This window comes from Magnolia sinica, chromosome 1 (assembly GCF_029962835.1).
Source record: "Magnolia sinica isolate HGM2019 chromosome 1, MsV1, whole genome shotgun sequence".
In the NCBI taxonomy this organism is placed as follows: Eukaryota; Viridiplantae; Streptophyta; class Magnoliopsida; order Magnoliales; family Magnoliaceae; genus Magnolia; species Magnolia sinica.
The window spans coordinates 41,594,793-41,613,104 of record NC_080573.1 but is presented as its reverse complement, the minus strand read 5'-3'; the positions used below and the strand labels follow the sequence as shown (position 1 = coordinate 41,613,104).

Below are 18,312 nucleotides of genomic sequence, written 5' to 3'. Positions count from 1 at the left end.
ACCTCCAAACAATATTTTAAATAGCTTACACTATGTAGTATAGCTTAACCTTATCGCTATGTAGCTCATGAAAATAGCTCAAGTCACATGTAATGCACACCACACATTATGTAGCTTACACTACAAGTTATTTTTCACTAAAACAAAAAATCAATTAACATTTTCAATGATTTATTATATTTTTCTATTTTTCAATAAAAATTAGTCAATCTTTTCAGCTATTTTAGTAGAATAATAAAAGTAACAGTATTAAAATAGTTCTCTTGCTCTTTCTTTGTAGTTAATTTTTGCCTATTTGTCCTATTACTTTAGGTCGTGTTTGGTGTCATGAAATTCATTATTATTTAGTCTAATTTGGTGCAAAATATCATAAAATTTCATGATATGTGGTTCAACCAAAGGCAACCTTAATTAGAAATCTAGAAGTAGCATCTACCTTGTACCTCACGCTTTCGAAGTGAACGATATGCTATGCTACACTGCACACACAATATGCTACCTCGTACCTCTCTCTCTCTCTCTCTCTCTCTCTCTCTCCACTGCTTCATCTCCCTTCTCTTTTCTCCATTGCCATTGTTGACTAATCGGCCCCTACTTAGTCTGAGCGTGTGGCGCCCGCTAGCTACGTTGATGACCAGCCATTGATCATCATCAAATCAAAGATTGGCATCATTTAACACTCTCCAACAAGATTGACCATAAGACCGTGAGCAATGCAAGCCACCACTTGGGCCTTTCTTTGGCACGAGGAACTCCTTCATGCCAAGATAGACGCAGCTCTTCTACATAGTGCCACACACCGGCTCGAACCGAGTTGAGCTTGCCCCAGCTCGGCTCGGTTCGGTCATCAGCCACACCTAGCTCGAGTATGGCTCGGCTCGGTGACCGAGCGCGATTGTCCAACTCCACTCGGCCCGGTTAGCAACTCGGGCCAGATCAAGCAGAGTTTGAGTTCGAGTTTTCGAGTTGAGTTCGAGTTCGAGGTTGAGCATTCGAATTAAGGTTGTACTTGTACATAACATTCAATCGATAACACACTAAAACTGAAAATAAAAAACAACTTACAAACTTAAAAGTAAAAATACTACAATTACAAGCTTACAACAACATTAGATGTGCTTCTTTTCTGTCATTATTTACTATAGAAAATGAGATTCATTTGTCAAGCTCGAGTTGCTATCCAATTCTTCATATATGTACTCATTCACCTCTCCTGAATTAGAAGGTGGGGAGATTTTTTTTTATCGTGCTCTTGTATAGTTTAATTAGATTGTTCAAACTTTCTTCATGAGCATATTTATATTAGTTCCCAACACCCTATAAAATGCACCAAGACTGGAGAGAAACTTGGATGGTTTGTTACTCTTCTACTTTTTTTCATGCAACTTGATCTTGCTTTGATATGATGTTGTCTTGAAGGACATTGTTGATGTCTAGAAGCCTCTTCTATACTACGTTTCAAGGCGAGTTGAAACTGTTCTTCTTCTAATTCTAATAATTTGGCTTCCTCCTCTCACTTGGAAAGTTTGGATGGGGATTGGAATGTTTTTAGCGGAATCAATAAGGGCCTAAAAAAGAAGTTAGGCCTCCTTTGGGGCTTTAGGACACGGTTTTGCATCTCCATCCCGACATGATAAGTGTAACCTGAGCCAATTTGTTTTGTTAACAAACTTTGCCCCACACAAATGACACAAAATCTTCAATTTTCTGGACTTTTGATAGTGAAATAAGGAACCAAAGTCCCAAACGTCGGTCAATGGTTCAGTTAACGACATATCTACACTCTCTATTGGAGAAATTAGTATTTTGACAATAATGAAATATGATAAATAAAAACAATAATGAAATATGAATTATAACATAAACAAAAGCATAATATGAAAATGAATTAAAAGTCATTGTTGCATTGCACTTATAACAACCATCAACATTACATCCAAGTACACATAACACATTACATCAGTTTCAAGTTTTAGCAAATTAACAATAATTTTTAACCTAACCTCATTCATGCTGTTGTTGTTGCATGTGCAATCTCGTCTGAGACTCGTTCTCCTCCTCATCCTCATCCTCAATATCAAAATTATTACCTCCCTAAATCGGATGCAACCAATCTTGTGTATAAATTAATGCTTCAATTATTTTTTTGTGAAAGAGAGCTTCGATACTCTCATGACCCTACTCCTCATGCTAAAAGCATATTCTGATGCCATTATTGAAATTGGAATTGACAATATGTCCAGTTTCCTCACCGATAGTGTAAAGTAATTTGCTTCACTAACTCTCATCTGCCACCACTCCAAAATAGCAAAAGTCTGAATCCTGGCGCCTTATGATTGGCTCTTTGAGATTTAAGTCTAGCTATAACTCCTCGTCTCATTTTATGTATCTTCTTATGCTAAGAAAGACATGTATTCATCACCAAACATATTGTCATCGCTTATAGAAATATCATGAGCTTTACCTTCTTTATCACCCGAAGTGGTTGTGTACGAAGTGTGCAATTCTTCGATTGTGTCACGAACCTTAGATGTTTCAGTTATCACCCTTGATCAAAATAAATCTTCATAAAAATGAACTTAACATATGTCATCTTACACCGAGTATCAAGAACAACTGCTAAGGCCATTAACAAATGACATTTGTCCCAGTACTTATCGAACTTCATTTACATGCCAAGTGTCATCAGTTGTAAAAAAAAATTGGACCCTCACTGGCACTTTTTCTTAAGGCTTCCTTGATTTTCCAAATAGACGGAAGAACCATATTTACTATAGGATACTTATTTCCAAAAAATATCTTCATGTAGTCATAAAAAACCTTGAGAAACTTGTGCACTTATTTTGTTTTGCTCCAATCATTTTCAGTAGGCAACCAAAAATACGTTCTATCACACATCGCATATTTAGGAAATGCAAGTTCCAATTCCAAGGCCGAATCAAACATTTCAAAAGTCGAATTCCAACGTGTGCATACATCTAACTTCAACGTTTTTTTAGCCTTCACATTCAAATGTTGGATTATATCACTGTACATACTCAATCTTGAAAGTAACCCCCCTTATGTATTTTACACTCTTATATTCTCTATAGTAAAGTCAATTGTTTTCAGCCTTTCTTATACAATTAAGTTTAGTATGTTGGCACAACACCTAAAATTGAATATTTTTTCCTCAAAAAAATAAATTGCCGGTTGCCTTAAATTGGTTATATAAGAATGAAATTAAACTGTCATTCGTTGAAGCATTATCTAAAGTTATTGAAGAAATTTTATTTTCAATTCCCCAATCTCATAGACAATTATAAATGCAATCCGAAATAACCAAACCAGTTTGAGGATGAAAGTGGTGGAAGTTCAAAATTCTCTTACAAAGTTTTCAATCTTTATCAACATAATGTGTGGTCAATGAAATGTATCGCTTTCTTTCATTAGACGTCATCCACAAATCATAGGTCAAAATTATTCTTAATATAGATGTCAAAATTGCTTTCAGTTTTATTTTCTCGTTTGTATACATCTTCATGCACTCCCTCTTCACAGTAGCGTGGAATGCCTTCTCAACCTGAGGATTAAGAAATTTATTGCATCCCATGAAAACTTTGATCTTTATTATTCTAAATGATTTTTCTTCAACAATCACAAGTCTTACATACCACTCTTTTAACTTCTCTTTTTCAAACTTATGAGTGAGAAGTTTACCTTGAGACTCATCCCCTTCAAACTTGCTAAATGAAAGCAACTGTTGGCCTGGAATTGAGATTTTTGGTCTCTTTGAACAACTTTACCTATGTCTATTTAAATGAGTAGTTGACCCCCCAAGATTCTTATAGTATAATGATTTTCAGTACATACTTCTAATCTTCACTACATTAACTAGAACTTCTTCAAAGTCATCCCACACATCTAATCTTTTCTTTTCTTTGGTTACAGCTGAAGACCCTTCTCCCTCCACAACACGAGTTGTGGCCGACGCACCGGCACTGGAGGTAGTTGGGATTTCCTCGGTAGCCATCCATAAATATAAAAATAGGAAACTAACTTTTGATTACTTTTCAACACAAAGTGGTGTCTACTTAAATGCCCCTCCAAATTTTCAAGAATTGCCTGAGTGTCTAAATCAGACACCCATTCAAGTTTGAATACATTGTAACGCTTTCATTTTTAAATTTAAATGCCATGCTAAAATTTCGGCAGCAACTCCCCTTATCTCTCCAGATATATTAATCTTGTATTTGATTCCAACATCAATTATCCACACAAAGTGTGGATATTTGATGACAAAAACAAATGCAATAAATATATCCAGAGAAAAGATAAGAGACGAACCAGAATAGGCATATGCATTTAAATTAAAATAAATGAAAGCATTCTTATCTATCTAACCTTGAACTATGTTTAAAAATGAGACAATTCGAGAATTTCTATGCCTCCAAAAATACACTGAATCTCTGCCTAGCAACATAGAAATCCTCAAATGAGTAACTGATTATTCTATTCTACAATAATAAAACAGAAAAATAAAAAATAAAAAAAATCTAACTACTTAAAAAATAACAAACTAACAATAACAATAACATTAACAATCTAAATTCTAACATTAACACTCACATATGACATATTAACTAACAATATAACATTAATATATATAATAATATTAATATATTATAATATTATATATATATATATTATTATATTAACTAACATTAACACTAACATAACTGACATTAATATAATATGGGTTTAGTGTTTATTGTTTAAGCCCTTTAGGCTTTTTAATATAATATATATTTATATTATATATTAAAATATATCATATTTATATATAATATATTTAAATATTAATGGAAAACAGTCACAGCACCCGGCCGGGTTGCTCGTTGACATGGACAGTGCTTGGCCAAGCTGCAACTGCAAGGGTTTAAATTATAAAAAAATTTTAATTTATGATTTTATATAATCTATATATTTTTTAATATATAATATATATATATATACATATTATTATATTAATTAATAATATATTAATGTTTCTTGACAGTTGACACCTGTCTAGGCTGCCATGGACAGCGCCCGGTTGGGGGCCTAAGAAAATACAAAGGCGAGAGAGAGAGAGAGGAGAGTGTTACTATAGAGAGGCAGGGACGACAAATGCGCAGCAGCAGGGCAACGGGCTAAGCTCTTGGAGAAGGGGATGGCCGAACGCTTGAGGTCCGCGAACGTAGGTACGACCAGACGTGCTCGGACAGTGAGAGAAAGGAGAAGGGAATAGGGGGCTTGAGCTCAAGCGCTTGGGCAGTGAGAGAGGCGAGGGGATTAGGGCTCAGGCGTTCAAGCAGCTCGGACGAATAGAAAAATAAGTTGTTGGGGGGGGAGGATACTAATAGAGATGAGTCGGTCTGAGTCGAACCAAGTCGAGCTTGGGCTAGCTTGAACTTTGCTCAAAAAATTTTTGAGCTACAAAAATCAGCTCGACTCGGCCCGAACCCAGTTTCAAGCCAAGTCGAGTCGAGTTTTTTCGAGTAAAACTGAGCGAGTTAAACGAGTTAGCTCGTTTCTTGTCCAACTATACTTCTACAGGCTCAGGAATAACCTAAGGAACATTGAAGGCAGGGAGAACATTGAAGGCAGGGAGAACATTGTACCAGACCCCCTTCGCAAAAGGGCAGTGAATAAAATGATGCTCTATCGATTCTTCATTCTTCAAACAAAAAGGCAAGCATTTGATAACACCATCACCCTTTTACATAAGTTGTCAACTGCTTAAAAACTACAGTGAATCAATGAAAATTCCTGAATAACACGAATCTTGAAAAGAGCATCAGCATTTACAATTAAGCACATGACACAAACGAGGTTGTCTCAAGAACAGATAAATGCAAAGATATAATTAGCCCACTATGTTTATAGAACACTGAGGAATAGTAACTGAGATAAGGCCTAAATGACGATGATGTTTATAGAACATTGAGGAATAGTAACTGCACTCACACTAAGCCTCTCACAAGTGTGAAAAATTCAATCTGCTAATCATATTGGCCCACTGTCTAGATACCTTATCTGGCAAATATACCGATCTGATCATCTAGTGGGGAACAGGTTTACACTGAATGTGGACCAATGATCAATCTCTTAATCACCCATTTCCTTTGGACACATGCAGCCATCCTAATGATCAGCTTGGCCAGAGTACAGTATGGGACTTGCTTGGTGATCAACTTGGATCTTTCTTCAGAGGTGAGTGCCAAATAATTGTGCTAGCTTGAGCCTAGCATTATTCAAACTAAATAAATAATGAGAAAATTAACTTCACTCCAAAAAAAAAACCAAAAAAACAGATGTTTGAATACCATGGTCATCAGGTTCTACATATGGGAGATAGTAAAACTAAAACATCATAAATTTCGCAGAATGAGAAAAGGAAAGGATCACTTACAAATTTCGAGAACTTTATCTTAAAGGGGTTCAAGTTAACTGGGGCTTCCTTCAAAAACAGTTCCACATAGTGGAGCAGAAAGAGGCCACAATCAAATGGATTTTCTTGTTGTGGCAGCTGAAACGCATGGGAAAATGACAAGGTGTGAACATTCCATGCATTTTCAATGAACATAAGGAAGAACTGATTTAGATAGAATAAAGTAAAAATAGTTATAAAGAAGTTTGAAAAAGAAAGCGAATAAGAACACTGTGCTCCATTCCCCACATTATGAACAAAAGGGTGTGCTTTAAATATCTAAGATATTGGCCAATATATCGTTTCTCCAATAGATGTGATACAATCTACAATTGGAATACATATTCTACAACATAACAACGATAATATTGTTTCAACCGGAGCAACATAAATAAGCATAAATTAGAGAAAAAAAAAAAATCCAAAACAGAAAAAAGCTTCTTGCCCATTTTTTTGGGGGGATTCCATTTGTAGTTGGGTTTTAACGACTCCACTTGGAACGATTTGCATCAAAACACAGATTTGGTGGAGAAAGAGATTGGAGAGGGATTTCAGGCCAAAACCCTGAAGGTGAGAAAATCATGTTTTTAAATTCTTTCTTTCTTCCAACAAATTACCAACAAAATGTCTTGAAATCCATGCATATGCTAACTTTGATGCATTGAAATGGATTTCAAGCAAGCAAATTGGATTTTCAAGGTGAAAACAGAAGAATTGGGGAAATCCAAGTTTCTTCAGTTTTTACCCTTTAAAATTGTTATCTAAGGAGTAAAACAAAGTACAGATTGGCCAGAGTCTTCCTGTCTTTTTCTTTTTCTTTCTTCTTTTTCCTTTGGAATGCTTTGAGTTCAAGTGTGTAATCATGTCTCTTTAAACGTCTGAAATTTCACCAAAAAATTCCCCCATTTTCCTAAAGTTACCCTCACACTACGGAACTTTATAGGATATTTCCCTATGTATCCCACGATATTTCCAATTCCTGACAATAACAATATTAAGAACATTGACAAAAGGGCATTGCAGGGTCAAAGAGTTCCATGAATGTTTTTGAAAGAAAACCGTTTTATTTATTAAAAAAAGAATAGGAAACTTCAATAGGGAGAGGCTAGACCTACAAGGAGAAGATCCAAGGACTCCGTAGTTAGGGAATCATCTTCTCCTTTAAGCATGCCTAGGAGTCTGCTTTTGAATTCCCTACAAGGAGAAGATCCAAGGACTCCGTAGTTAGGGAATCATCTTCTCCTTTAAGCATGCCTGGGAGTCTGCTTTTGAATTCCCTTCTCCACGAATATGAGGAAACTACTATTTAAAAAATAAATAAATAAATAAATAATAATAACAATAATAATAAAAAGAAAGAAAGAAGAAACAATCTCCCAAATTTCCTCGAACCAATCAGTCAATCTCTAGGATAAGTCAACAAGATAGCCCACCCATTGGGTAACATCCGATGAATCAACCATGACATCAATAATTGCGGGACTCATATGGAAATTGTTGAGCTCACCCATCTCATAAAAAACAAGGCACCTACAGCAGCAAGTCCCACTTTTCCTTGAGCACCATCAAAATTAAGTTTGAGCATATCCTTGGGGGGAGGATTCCATTGGATTTGCATGCAAGTTTTGTGATTCACATGCACAGCAAATTCTAACCAACATCTCATTAGATCTCCACATCCAATACCTGCTGATACCTACAAATTCATCACGTCTCAACCCATGAAGGTTCCCTGGTTCAAATTCACTCCGCTGCAGGTCACTTCTTTCTACTTCGTGCTTGAATGCACATTTGCAATCTTTCTAAAGGACCAAAGAGTGGCTACTAGGAAAAGATCCCAAAGTATATGACCCCTGGGGGATGGAAACCCCAATCTCCATGCTTCCAACATTTCCACAATCAAAGTTGGTAGGACCTAATCTACACCAAACCAGCCCATGATCTTTCTCTCTTTTCTTTTTTTCTCCTTAAGGGCTAACCAGTAAATGATCTTTGACCGAAGCAAGACTGAAATTTCAGTGAATAAATAGATGATTCATTGTCTCTACATCACTCAGATAAAGATAGCTACCATAGACGATAAAGTTATTTTTATGATGACAATGATTAATGGTTAGGAACGTGTCAAGGCTTGCAATAAAATGGAAAACCAGACACCTAGAAGGCTCCATAATCTTCCAGATTCTTGTTGTATAACTCACATTGGAGCATGTACCCCTGAGGAGAGCAAAGAAAGATCTCAACAAGCTTCATGTCTCTAAGGCCAATCTACATCTGTCGAAGTCATCCCTAGGTATGAAAAAACTTTGAACTAAGGGCCTGTTTGGATTAGCCATTACAGTTGTAATGTGCTGTGCATGGGCAATGATTATCATTACCACCGTAGTTGGAAGTAAGATGGGGTATTCGTCGTACATTACACCACTCTCGCAGGTACACTTCGGACCATGGGTAGGTATGTAAACAACTATCGTGGTTGGATACACGTGGATGTAAATTCAATGTGTTATATCCACACCGTCCATCCATTTTGCAATATCATTTTAAGGCATGACCCCAAAAATGAGGCCAATCCAAGGCTCAAGTGGACCACACCACAAAAAGTTGTGGGGACAATGACACCCACCATTGAAACTTTCCTCGGCCCACCATGATGTTTATTTACCATCCAACCTGTTCATAAGGTCACACAGACCTGGATGAAGGGAAAACACAAATATCAACTTGATCAAACACTTTCATGGACCCCGAGAAGGTTGCAATGGTCAATCTCCATCGCTTTCCGTGGCGTGGTTCACTTGAGCTTTGGATCTGCCACAATTTTGGGCCCATTTCATAAAAAAGATCTCACAAGATGGATCGACAGTGTGGATATAATGCATACATCATGGTGGGGCCCATAAAACTTTGCCACATCAACACATCTCCACGATTCACGTCTCTACAACGATTTGAAAGGATTACCATGATTTGACAGCTCAACTCTATCCAATCAATCGTAAATTCTAATGATGTGAGTTTTCCGCCACATTACAGTGGTAGTCAACGATCCAAACAGGCCCTAAGGCAAGTAGGACGTAAAATCCCTGATCTCTTCCTCCCTAAGGTTTCTTCTCAAGCCATCATTCCAAACTGTTTGACCTCCCACTCTAGTGATATGTCATTGCACCAATGTCCCCTTATATACTACCAATCTATAAAGAACTCAATACCTTCAATGAATTTGGATATCACTACTCTACTGACCCGAGAATTTGGATTTCCTGACTCCTTCAAATCTTACTAATAGCTCTCAAGACCAGTGTTTTAAATAGTGAATAACGTGTAGCGTAGTGTTCCCCCATTTGAAGCATGAGAATTGAGCTACATGATGTGTAGTGTAAGTTATACGCTACTTCTAGATTTGTTATTAAGGTTGTGCAAGGTTGTGCTTGGTTGTGCCAAATGTCATGCAATTTTATGATGTTTAGCACCAACTAATAAAATTTAATGACATTTGGTGTGAAAAAACACAACCTAAATACTAGGAAAAATAGACAAAGATTAAGTATAAAGGTAAAGGAGTAACCTAACTTATTTAAATTTATTGCTTATATTGTTTCACTAAAATCATTGAAAGGATTAACTAAATGTAACAAATCATTGAAAACATTAATTGATTTTAATGTTTTGGGGAAAAAAAAATAACTTCTAGCATGTAAGTTGGTATAAGAGCTAGGGCTCACATTCCCACTTTCCTCTTATATTATTTTATAAATGGATGAAATTACAAAAGTGCCTTTAAGTAAATAAAATAAAAAATACCCCTTACACAAAAACTATGTTCCGAACACATCCCAAGACAAAGTGGGCCATACGCCCATAGCCACTATCGTTAACCCTCCCCCTCAAGCTAGAGCATAGATGTCTTGCATGTCCAGCTTGGAAATTAGTTTGTTGAACTGAGATCTTCCAAAAGCCTTGGTGAATAAACCTGCAACTTGATCGTGGGAAGAAATATAAGGTGCATAAAATCTCTCCTTGAGATATCTTGTCCCGAATGAAATCACAATCAACCTCTATATGCTTCATTCTCTCATGAAACACTGGATAATTGGCAATATGTATCGCAGCTTGATTGTCGCAATGTAAATACACTGGAACCTGAACTCTAAATCCAATTCTTCGAGAAGAGACTTTAACCACATAAGCTCACAAGTTGTATGTGTCATTGCCCTATATTCAGATTCAGCACTTGATCTAGCAAATACATTTTGCTTCTTACTTTTCCAAGTAACCACATTACCACCTAGGAAGATGCAGCAACCCATAGTCAACCTTCTATCACGTCTCAACCCTGCATAATCTACATATGAATAACCGGCTACTTGGAGATGGCCATGAACTCCATATAAAATACCCTTCCAAGGTGAACATTTCAAATACCTAAGAATTCTCATAATTGTTGTAAGATGTGATGTCCTCGGATTTTGCATGAACTGGGTTACCATATTGACAGGGAATGCGATATCTAGTGTTTTAAATATCAACGATATCAGCCGATATATCCCACGACATATCTGTATCTCACATGTGTGATACGAAACACAAGTAATGGGATATATCCCACGTGTTCGATCTGGTGAGCATTTTTTATTTTCAATCTTTTTTTTTTTTTTTGTAAATTACGTTAAATCAATGTCAAACTATAACAAATTCTTAATTTTTCACATCTTGCATGAAAAATCATGGATTAGCTTCGATTTTGAGATTTGGAGGAGAACTGAGTTGCGGAAAATTGAAAAAAAAAAAATCAAAATTTTCCCAATTTCTCACAAATCAGTTGCAATCTGTGTCCAAACATAAAATCAAATATATATGTAACCTAATCTAGTAATTCTTTTGCTTTTGAATGAATTACTTGTGTTTTTGTACGTCTTCTTACATTTATAAATTATATTAATATACTTGCATCAATTCTGTTAGACATTTCATACATTAGGACCCCGTACAAAGAAAACCTATTATGTGCACCTGTTTTTTGTAATGTTTTGATTTGTAAGTGTGCATTGATGTCTTTTTTAACAATCAATGAAATTTCATTGAAAAATTCAACCAATTTCCAATGTTTCCCCATGTTTCCAACAACAGCGATACATTACGTGATATAACCGATATATCACATGTGATAACCGATGTGTATATATATCCCAAGGGTGTGATATGCTACGCGATGCCGATATTTCGATATCAGGCTTGGTGATGGTCAAATAAATGAGCTTGCCAACAAGTCTCATGTACATACCAGGGTCTTCTAACACTTCCTTCTTCAAGTTCAATCTAGAAATAAGAGTCCATTGGTGTATCAACTGGCCAGGCACACAACATACCTCTCTTCCAACAAGTCGCAAACATATTTTCTTTAACATAGATTCATGCCAACTCTCAGTATTGCTACTTCAATGCTAAAAAAATATCAAAGAAGACCAAGATCTTTGAACTGAAACCGAGTTTGAAGATATGACTTCAACTTCTCAATGCCCTTCAAGTAATCATCAGACACTATTATATTATCCATATACACAACAAATATTATGTGGCCGAAGGTGGAATGTCTTAAGAAAACTGAATGATCCGCCTTACTTCTTTTTAATAGAAACGACACAACCACACTATTGAACTTCACAAATCAGGCCCGTGGTGATTGTTTCGATCCATATATAAATTTGTTTAACCTACATACTTTAGATGACTCCCCCTGAGCAACACACCCAAGAGATTGCTTTATGTAAACTTCCTCATGTAAATCTCCAGGTAGGAATGCGTTCTTCACATCTAATTGAAAAGGTGACCAATAATGATTTGTTGCTATTGATAGAAGAAACCGAATTAAGTTTAACCACTAGTGAAAACGTATCAAGATAATCTACTCCATAAATGTGTATACCCCGTAGCGACCAATCTGGCTCTGTAACAATCAATTAATCCATTCGGCAAAAACTTGTAATGTTTTAAATATCGACAATTTTGGCCAATATATCCCACGATAAATCTTGTATCCCACCTGTGCGATACGAAATGCACAGGTAATGCCAATATATTCCATATGTTTAATCCGATGAGCATTTTCAATTTTTGATCCCCTTTTTTTCGTTGAAATCATGTTAAATCAGTGTAAATTTGTAATAAATCCATTGGTTCTTCATGTTTTGCATGAAAAATCATGGAGTTGGAGCTTTGATTTCGATATCCATTGGCTCTTCATGTTTTGCATGAAAAATTATGGAGTAGGAGCTTTGATTTCAATATCCATTAGTTCTTCATTTTCTCCATTTTAATTTTAATTTTTTTCTTTTTGAAATTTTCCTTCAACCAGTTGTCAATTGAGACTAATTTCGAAGTATTTAGGAGTATTTGATTAAATGATCATCATATACATTTTAATTTTAAAATTTGAGTGTAGGTGGTCCGATTTGGGGAATATTGGGGAAATATCAAAATTTTCCCCAATTTCTCCCAAATTGCTTACAATGTTGCACTCCAAACATGAAATCAAGCAAGTATGAGGGTTCATCTACTGATTTGTTGAGTCCATGTCAATTTTTTGGAAAATAAAAATCATTTTTTATTAAAAATTATTAAAATATTAACTTTTTTTCAAAATTTCCCTTTAACCAGTTGTTAATTGAGACTAATTTCGAAGTATTTAGGAGTGTTTAATGAAATGATCATCACATACACTCTAAATGTTATGCATTCAATTTGAATATAGTTGCATTAGTTCAGTCAGACAACTCATAGCTTAGGGCACTATACAAAGGAAACCTATTAGGTGCACTTCTTTTTTGAGATGTTACGAATTAAAAGTGTGTATTAAAGTCTTTTTTAATAATCCTTAAAGTTTCATTGAAAAATTCAATCATTTTCCTAATGTTTCCCCATGTTTCCCAAAAAGTGCGATGAAGTACCCAATACAATCTCATGTGATAACCGATAGATATTTGTATGCCAAGGATGCGATACGTAACGCGATATTGATATTTCGAACACTGACTGTGTATACCCATCTACACTTTACTGGAGTCTTACCTAATAAAAGATCAATCAGCATCCAAGTATCATTGGAATACATGGCTTCAATCTCTTCATCCATAGCTCTTTTCCAATTTTCATCCAATAATGCCTCATGGATTGACTTGGGAATAGATACAACAAACAAGGTAAGGCAAACTTACGATAATTTGTAGACAAATGAGAAAAGGTAACAAAATTGGAGATGGGATGAGTAACAAAAGAATACCTTTTCAGACAGCGACGGGAAGATCATTAGTAACCTCACGAGACTCAAACAAACCAAGAATCTCAATAGGCGCAGTAGTTGATTATATGGACTAAAGAGGAATAGTTTGCAATGCCTGATCTTTTCTCCTTTTCCTATAGTAAGTCTGCGTAAAATCCTTCTGAGTTGGCAGTGGCATCTTAACATCAAAATTTGAAGGAAATACATTTGGCAAGGGATTTTCCACGAACATGACCTCAACAGGACGCTCATCTTTAACATAAAATGGAACATTTTCAAAGAAGGCGACATCAACTGTCACAAAATGTTTCTTAAGTTTAGGAGAATAACATCGATTACCTTTTTTAGTACGATAATATCCTAAAAAATACACTTAGCAGAACAAGACAAAAGTTTATCTTGATCTGACCTAAATATATAAAAAAGCAGGTGCAACCAAACACTTTGGGAGGAACAAAAAAACTGGTTGATTAGGAAATAACAAGGAGAACAGAGTTTTACCACCTAAAACTGATGAAAGCATCATATTGATCAAATGGCATGCAATAAGAACCGCATCACCCCAATAAAACTACGGAACATTCATTTCTAAAATAAAGCTCGAGTATCTTCCATCATATGTCTATTCTTGTGCTCAGCCATTCCATTTTGTTGCAGTGTGTAAGCACAATAAGTCTAATGAATGATGCCCTGACTTTGCAAGTATGTTTGAAAATTCTGAGAAATTATCTGACTTTAATATGCACAATTTCACACCAAATTGATTCTTTATTTCATTATAAAAATTCAAAATACATAAAAGACTTCAAACCTATTCTTTAGTAGATATAGCTGTGTCATTCTAGAATAATCATCAATAAAGATTTTTAAAAAAAAAATAAAATACCTAAAACCTAATAAACTAGGAACTCGAGCTGGTCCACACACATCATTATGGACTAATTTAAAAGGAACATCACATTTTGAGTCAATTCTAGAAGGGAAGTGGACTCTATGATGTTTACTCAGCCCACGTGCTTCGCACTCCAACTTGGACACTTTATGAAGAGATGGAAAGAGAGTCTGTAGATTTTGAAGAGAAGAATGTCTCAAGTGACAATGCCATTGAATTGTCGAATTTGCAAGAAGTATTGCCGCACCTACTAGTTCCAAGTAGTACAGACCATTGCTCTCATGACCTCCACCAATTGTCATGCTCGTCTTAAGGTCCCAAAACACACAATAAGAAGGAAAGGACACATACCAATTCAAAGACCTTCTTAACTTAGTTACAGATAAAAGACTAAAAGGAAAATTGGGTGCATACAAAACAGACGATGCGGGTACCGATGCATTAGGCTAACCAGTACTAACACCAATGACATTAGACGACATACCATCAACCAAAGTAACTGTCATATTTGATGAAGCACATTTAAAGGAAGAAAAGAGACTGCGATTTCCAAAGATGTGGCCGAACGCCCCAGAGTCAATGATCTAAGAAGAGGAGGAAGATGATAAAAGGCATACTTTGCCTGATTGAGCGAATGTGATTGTAGAGGTGGATGCAGCATTATTGGATGTAGAGCCACTAGAAGAAGAAAGAAAACGTGCATATTCCTCTCGTGATAGTGAAACACTGATATGATCACCACCAGCATTAGACGAAGTAAGAGCAGTGGATCTACCATCTGAAGAAGCGTCCTCAACTATAAGAACTTAGTCCTTGAGGGTTTTCCATGAAGATCCCAACAGAAGTCCATCGTATGATTTGGTAGGCCACAATGAGAACACGTATGCTCTCCTTTACCACCACAACCACCTCTACCTCCTCTTGGGAATCTACCACCTCTGCCAACATAGGGAGGATCACGCCCAATGCGACCACCACAGCTTCCACGAAAGCTAGAATAACCAGATGAAGAGGCCAATGCCGTTTTACCATATGCATTAACCTGAAATTTGTCAAATTCATTTGCTAGGGAGACTCTTTGAAGTCTTGCGTATACCTCTACCACTAAAGGAATGGAAACTCCTCCCAAAATCTAATCCTTTGTTGATTGATATTCCTTAGGCAATCCAGACAAAAGTTTTACTACCTTCATATCTTCCCACCGCTTCTTCATAAGGGTGACATCTGAGGTAATTGGATGATATATGGCCAATTATTCCCACATTACAGCCAGCTTTGCGAAATATTCAACAAGGGGCTTGTCCCCTTTTGAAATGAAAAGATTTCCTCATACAACTGATACAGGCGAGAAACATTTTGTTCTGAGGAATATATATTCCTTACCGTATTCCAAATGTCCTTTGTTGTGCTTAAGAAAACCAAATTAGAACTCACCTCAGAATCCATACTATTCCATAACCATGAGTGAATCTAGACATCCTCACGCATCCATTGCCTATATTTTCGATCAGATTTTACCGGGTTAGGATCAGTGAGGAGTTAATCCTTTTTGTGGGCTAAGAGAAAAACCTCAATAGATTTGGCCCACAGAAGGCAATTCTTTCGATTCAACTTCATAGAGTAATTGATGCGTTGAAGGAGGGAAGGGATATTTCCAAGAGATAAGGAACCAACGACTACATTTTTAGGCTCCATAGATATTTCACAATCAACTTACTTCAAAGCCAGAAGAGAAACGTTGACCCGAGAGGAGATCCACACACACCTATACTTCCACAATAAAATAACACGAAGATCATTGGCTCATTATCTCCCTTATGAGAAATCAGAAAGCCTTCATAATTTTACAAGGTGTGTACGCTCATTTTCGTGGGCGTTTCCTTCTCCTCGAGGAATAACATAGAAAACAATATGTTTTCACACAAATGAACGACGAAATGCATTCCCCTTTGCTGTCCGATCAGCCCCCAATGTGCTGAAAGGCCCTCAAGTAAAAACATCCAGCAATTTGGGTTAAGATCAGGAGGAATTATGGCGTCCAAACCACTTCTAACATATCTTTGATACCGTGTAAGTCAGCATAGAAGAGAGAGAAGTAGAAGAAAGGATGAAGAGGAGAAAAAGGAGAACAAACTTGAGAAAAGGGAATTAAGATCTAGGGCTCCCGTTCCCACTTTCCTCTTATATTATTTTATAAATGAATGAAATTATAAAAGTGCCCTTAAGTAAATAAAAGTGAAAATACCAAAAATACCCCTTACACAAAAACTATGTTCCCAACACAGCCCAAGACTAAGTGGGCCATACGCCCAAAGCCACTACCGTTAACATAGTATAAGCTACATACATAGGATATGTAGAGTGTAACGTGGGCAACATATGACTTCAGATTTTTTTCATGAGCTATGTGGCACTAAAGCTAAGCTTTGCTATGTAGCGTAAGCTACATGCTACATAGCAAAGCTATTTAAAACACTCCTCAAGACATCAATGCCCAATCTTCGAGAAGCTAATTGAGACCCTCCATATTTTCTTGATATAACATTTTGTCATGGATCTTTTATATGTTCACCATTTGCCAAGCAAGGCCTAATTCTTTCCAATACTCTCCCAATGCCAATGTCACCTTCCTTTTTTTTATAACTGAACATCAGTCCAATTGTGAAGCTAAAATTTATGGCTTACCCCTCCTTCCAGATGGAGGTTTCTTTCACAATCATTCAATTTTTCCAGCCATGGCCATTGGCATTTGGACGAAAGAGGTAGTAGACCAAAAGATTCAATAGAGTTTCCTTGATTAAAGCTATTCTACCCCCCAAGAATAGGTTATTTTCTTTTGTAAGTATCCAATTTATTTGGATTCATGATGAAAGATATGGCAAAAGTACGATGTCGGCTGCAAACCTGACGGAACCCTCCTTTATAAAGGCTTAGACCAATAGTGACAGTGCAAAACTCCCGCCAGCTCTATGTCAAAGACTATTGCATAGGATGATTACAAAGATGCACTATCTAATAGTCTATTAGATAGGTTCATTACAATCAACAATTGGAAGGAACAGGATTCATTTAGCCGACCCCAGTTAGCTGGGAGAAGGTTTAGATGATGATGATGAAGTAGCCAACTTTTTCTCAATTCATTAAAGACGGAAATCCAAAATTTCCCAATGTTGATGTTCCAAAACCAAGTTGTCCCAATATTTAATCATCTTGCTCTGTGATGGACTTTGATAACCCTCAAGGAGTAATCTCACCATAAAACTGAATCTACTTCTATATTGGTTTATATGCCAACATTTTAAAATGCATTTATAGATTATTTGCGCTTTGTCAACCCTACCCATGGGTTTCTATAGAAATAAATATGATATTGGCCCTCTGATGCAGGACATGAAATTAAGTATGACATGCAAGAGCTCAAGCTTTAGATTATACTAATTTTAAACAATCACAAAATCCCACATCCTACATACGATCAAATATTCAAAAAGGGGAATCTATGGGGGTCCAAGACTACACAATTTTAGGGCTAGATCAAATTAAAATTATAAACCAAACAAACCCGAAGGATTGTTAGAGTCATTCATTCTTGCAAAGGATTGTTCCCCAATTCAAGAGATTCACCAGGTTTCAATTTGAGAGAAAATCTAGGGTTTGAAAATTGAGAATAATTAGGATTTGGGACTCTTA

At 36.2% G+C, this 18,312-nt stretch overlaps 1 protein-coding gene across 4 annotated transcripts in view; it reads right to left on the bottom strand.

The window, feature by feature from the left end:
* LOC131246801 (probable ubiquitin-like-specific protease 2A) overlaps positions 1-18,312 on the bottom strand; it is a 64,622-nt gene that overhangs the window by 11,617 nt on the left and 34,693 nt on the right. For all 4 annotated transcript variants that reach the window (XM_058247230.1, XM_058247216.1, XM_058247223.1 and 1 more), the window contains one exon: positions 6,434-6,550. In XM_058247230.1, the coding sequence (XP_058103213.1) occupies positions 6,434-6,550 (117 nt within the window). The remainder of the gene's footprint in view (positions 1-6,433; positions 6,551-18,312) is intronic.